The sequence below is a fragment of the Rhipicephalus sanguineus genome, chromosome 7 (assembly GCF_013339695.2).
Source record: "Rhipicephalus sanguineus isolate Rsan-2018 chromosome 7, BIME_Rsan_1.4, whole genome shotgun sequence".
Taxonomy (NCBI): Eukaryota; Metazoa; Arthropoda; class Arachnida; order Ixodida; family Ixodidae; genus Rhipicephalus; species Rhipicephalus sanguineus.
In genome coordinates, this window is record NC_051182.1 from 142,379,893 (window position 1) to 142,384,902 (window position 5,010).

The window sequence follows — 5,010 nt, forward strand, 5'->3', positions numbered from 1 at the left end:
AAGGAAGCTGACGCTTGACGTGGGATGCTCTGCGGAATATTGCGGCGCGAAAGCTGCCATTGTAAAAATCTGTGTTGTAGGACCAACACTGACGACACCGTAGTTATGGCGCAAAATATGAAACAGGAACGCTGCCTTCCTCGGTTTCATCACTAATAACCGATCTTTTACCATCTACGAAGTGCATACGATGCTCTGAAAGTATGTCCTACCCGTAAAAACACAAAAGTAATGTGAAGTTGATCCGGTATAAGGGTGACACATTTTTTGGAACCCCTGCGCGCACATGGATGAAGTATGTTCGGATCACGCTATGCTTTAAAAGAGACAGACGAACAATACACCACGAAACATTACGAGACTGAAGAGCGAAATAGGTTCATCAACTCCAAAACTCTACTTTATGGCGCAATTTCGCTCCTTCGATCTAGGTACGCACATCAGGTGGTTGGCGGTGAACGCGACAACCGATCCGATATTGAGCCCCGTTCGATGTGTGGAAGACAACTTAATCGCTCGTTCCTTCGCTCGACATTCGGGGCATCGATCGTGGAAAAATATACATGCCTCATCCCGACCATAGGAGCCGCCTCCGAACGACGACATCATCTTCATTCGACAGGTGTGAGCAGGTGAAAGGTCGATGCGAGTGAAGTGTGCATAACGGTACCCGTCAACGTCCAAACGTACAATGCGATAGGGGTTTTTCTGGACTGAATGAAACCCGGAACAATGAACGAACGCGCAGATTCGCTCGACGTCATTGGCGTGTGAGGAGTGTGACATGCGGATGCGTTCGAAACACGTCCGCTCCGGTTCAAGTGCTCGGCTGCATTGACCTCTCAAACTGTACAGCAACCCTCGTTCAGTTCCCGCTTCAAACTATTTTACAGTAAGGCTTGTTTTCCTGCATGCCTCACGGTCACTCCAAGCGCCGTCGCGCAAAGCCACCGGTCCCTAAGAAGAAAGCATTACACCCTCGGCGAATCCGTCCTTCCCGTTTGACGCGCCTCTATCAACTTACTTCTTGGACTTCGCTGGCCGAAGGACTTGCGTCGGCTGAACGGCAGCCGGCGCATAGGTCAGGGCCGCCCCGTGCCCGTAGCTCAAGGGCGCTCCGTAAGCCGGCTGCGCGTACGTCAGCTGAGGCCTAGCTACGGCCACGTTTCCCGGGAATGGCGCGATCACCTGCCTGGCCAGCCCGTAAGCTGGCATGCCGGCGACCGGGGCGGCGGCGGCTCCGTGAACAGCCGATACCAGAGGAGCGGCGGCTGCAAACGGCATGGCCACGTGAGGAGCAGCGAACACGCCCGGCGCTCCCGCCAGCGTCCTCAGCGCTCCCGGATAGGCGACGGTCAGAGGGGCGGCCGCAGCGCCGTGTTGATAGGCCACCAGAGGCCTCTGGTAGACGGGGCTTGCGGCGGGTGCAAAGCCAGCCGGTTGGAGGCCGTACGGTGTCTGCTGGTACAGGGGCCTCATGTAGGTCACCTGGACCGGAGCCTGAACGCCGGCGGTCGCCGCGGCTCCTGGATAGGCGTACGCGGGCCTCTGGAAGAGGTACGTCTGTGCCGGCGGGTAGGTGACGGCAACAGGTCGGGAGACGGTGACGGCCGTTGGCTTAGCGGAGGTGACAACCGCGGCACCGGCAGAAGTAACCGTAGCGCCAGCGGTGGCACCGGTAGCAGTCGCAGTCTTGGCTTTAGCGGTTGCTGGGTCTGCCGGCGCTGCTGCAGCGGCTACCACGGTCTTCGTAGCTGTCGCGGGAGGTGCGGCTACGCCTACGCTGCCGTGTTGAGCGAAGTATACCTGCTGCGGAGCGGCGGCGACGTACTGCAGCGGTGGAGGGGCGGCGTAGATGAGCGGTCGCTGGAAGGTGACGGCCTGCGCGCCGGCTGGGTAGGTTGTGACGGTCGAGGTGCCGGGTGCCTGCACCGATACTTGGCCGGCGGGGGCTGCCGCGGTCGGCAGGACGTGGACCGCTGGTGGGCGGGCTAGTCGGAGCCTGGATGGCTTCTCAAGGACGGTGACCGACGAAGCTGGTCTCGCGACAGCTGCCTTTTGAGGCACAGGCTCCGCGGCAGCCGTCTGCAGGGGCTCGTAGCTTGAGGATCCGGGTGCGGAAATACCACCTCCGAAGACGTTGCCGTAGCCGGTGAAGGCGAAGGATGTGTCTTCACGGACAGCCAGTGCACCGGCGATAGCGGCCAGTAGTAGGTGTAGCCTCTGTAAACAGACGACGTGTAACCGTCATTAGTACTCAAGTATGCCGTAATCTGAAGGCTATCAAGTGCCTGAAGTTCCTAGTTAGTACTAAACTGTAAGAACAAAGTTTCGAGCTAACTGAGAAAAGGTCTATACGCAGCTAGTTAGCTCAGTCTATACGCAGCAAGTTATGTTCAGTCAGAGTAGAAAGGTTGGAGGCCACGAGACACAAGAGATAGCTGAATACTTCTTCCGCTTAGGCAGCCAGTCTTGAACTCAGATTCCCGGCCTGTTCTAAAACGACCTGACAACATGTGCCGGGCAGTTCGACCCAATACAGTCACAAATTGCTGGAAAATTCAAAGTTCGCTGAGACCTAGTTGTGTCTAAACTTTTGGCGCCGGCTCTATGTTTGCCACACATGTCCCTTGGCGTGTCGACCTCAAAAAAAAAAAAAAACGGTAGAACAATGTATTACGTAGTAGCGGTATTTATAACCCGACTGTATGCTCAGAAGGTTAAATGACGACTCTGACCTCCTTATTTCGCGAGAGTCCAGCAGCAACCCTTTCGGTTATGAAGATCAGATCTACCACTTCCTTTTAGGATGTCCTCTTTGATTGCACGTATTTGCACTGTTCGCTCTACGAAGCATTGCTCTATCGCACAGGTAATGGCACTCGCTTCCTGGTGCAGGCCCGCCGTGCCAGCTCCTAAGATTAGTCAGATCCCCAAGTTTCCTCCAGTCAGTGATAATCGAAAAGCTGCTACGCAACTGCAGATAAAGCGTTTCGCAACATTTATCGCTATGCGTCGAAGCCTCTATCTCGGATAGCTAAAAGCCATAAATCAAACTGTCACGTCTGCAAAATTCCGAGAAGCACTTGACGGCCAAGAGTCGTGACCGGGGCTTCCAGACTCACCAGTATCATCGTCTCGTTTTGCGAGGCCCAAGAAGAAGCCTAGGGAAAAAATGGAGTACGAATAGTTTCCAAACGCTAAGCTTCTGCTTGCTACCGCAGGCTGCGACAATCCGAAACGGAACTGAAAAGCCGATCGCTCCACTTGGCGCTTTTATAAACCGCGCGAAGCCGCGCCCCATCCCCCCCGCCGTTGCGCTTCCGTTTGTTCCGTTTTTTTGTTCTTCCTTCCGGTTACCACAAGGCAGCTTTCTAGCTTCTCGCAAGCGGGCGAGCGTGCGTGTTCAGCGAGATCGAGACAAGAAGAGCGTTCCAGAAGCCAATGAACTCCCCGGGACTGCCGTGGCAAGGAGGAGCTCCTGCGTATATCACACGTCTTCGGGGTGGGTACAGGCGCACGCACACCTCGTGGTGTCGCTTCCGATGGCACAAACTTCTTCTTCCTCCCTCTCGCACAACTTGAAACCGCCGTAATTTCACTCACTCACACCGGCCCCTCTCCTTCTTGTCAACAGGGCCCACCGCAACACCCACTCCCTCAGGCCTAAGAGAGAAATCGTCTCAGAATCCAGTAGCATCGTCCCTTCTGCAGACCCACCGGGATTTTTTTGTCTTGTTCCCCCCCCCCCCCCTCCCTTCTGCAAAGAGGATTCGAACGTGACCACCACAAGCGGGGACCACGGTTGTTGTGATTCTGCATTCACTCGGCGGCTGCGGACAACAGTGGCCCTTGCCCTCTTGCGCCATGTTATACGGCCCGCCCGCCCGCTTGTGGCCGATCGTGAGCCTATTCGTAAGGTACAAAACCCAGTACGGCGCTCCATGCCGAAACAGAGGAGAACGTTGCGGAAAGAGTGCGGGAAGACTGGCTGCTCCGTGATCGGTTTTAACGGTCCCCGCCGCTTCTTCGTATTCTTCTTGTCCTTTATCGATTCCGCCGCCGCGAAAGGACTACGCAGCGCCGCGCCGAAATAGGTTATCCGAGCCGATCGGACTTTCTTCTTTTTCCTCCCTGCCGCGCCGTCACCCGTTCAAAGGTGCCTCTAGGCTGTTCCCGGGACGGGACGATGTTCGGCCCTAACGGCCTGGTGCGTCTCGGTGTCGCTCTGTCGGCAAGATCTCCGAAAGCAACGACAAGCCTATGTCTTTCTTTTTCTTGCGACCACCAAGGAGGGCGACCACATTTGTCCCTCTTTTCCGCCGGATACAACAGCGGGGGGTATGGTGGGTGATGATGTTGCCTTCAGATTGTTTCGAGAGCGATGTTCTTTAGTGAGACTTCGAGGTCCCCAACCTCTCAGTTTTCTAGCGTTGGTGTCTTTTTTTTTCTTCTACGGGGGCCTTCTTATCCTGAGGACTTGTTCTTTCTCTCCGTTTGCCGTCTTCTTTAGATCCGCCGTAACAAAATATTCTTTTTATTCTTCATGCATGGCTGCTTTCGCAATATCTCGATGATTCATAGAAAGTGATTCCGAAAATGGAAACACTTCGGGGGGCTCAGTAATATTCCACTCAGGCGATTACGCTTATCTCACCTCTGCACCATTCGCCCTTAGACTTACTTCGTTTGCCCTCTCCTTCTGCCTCGCTCACGCTTATAGACCACGCAGGAAACAAAGTGACGGTTTAGTCGTAAGAATTAAGGGGGGCACACCTTCTTTTAAAAAGTAACGGCTGTTATACCTCCTTAGTAACGCTTGTGCGTTACTAGGGCGTTTAGGAACACGCTGCTGATAAGAGCTCACAAACGTGAGTCCCTAGTATCATCTAGATCGAGAGTAATTTCCAGTCCTCTCATTAGCTTCGTCATTTGTCATTGTGTTGACCATCATGACAACATTCGCAGGAGAATCGCTCGGAATTAGATACGTATTTCAGCGACATCGAA

At 54.5% G+C, this 5,010-nt stretch overlaps 1 protein-coding gene across 1 annotated transcript; it reads right to left on the bottom strand.

Moving 5' to 3' along the window:
• Positions 1 to 1,020: 1,020 nt before the first annotated feature.
• LOC119399099 (ice-structuring glycoprotein-like) lies at positions 1,021 to 3,134 on the bottom strand. The gene is made up of 2 exons (XM_037665914.1): positions 3,126 to 3,134; positions 1,021 to 2,223 (listed from the first exon to the last, which is right to left on the bottom strand). Exons 1-2 carry the CDS (start codon positions 3,132 to 3,134, stop codon positions 1,021 to 1,023), a joined length of 1,212 nt encoding a protein of 403 aa, XP_037521842.1.
• Positions 3,135 to 5,010: the final 1,876 nt, after the last annotated feature.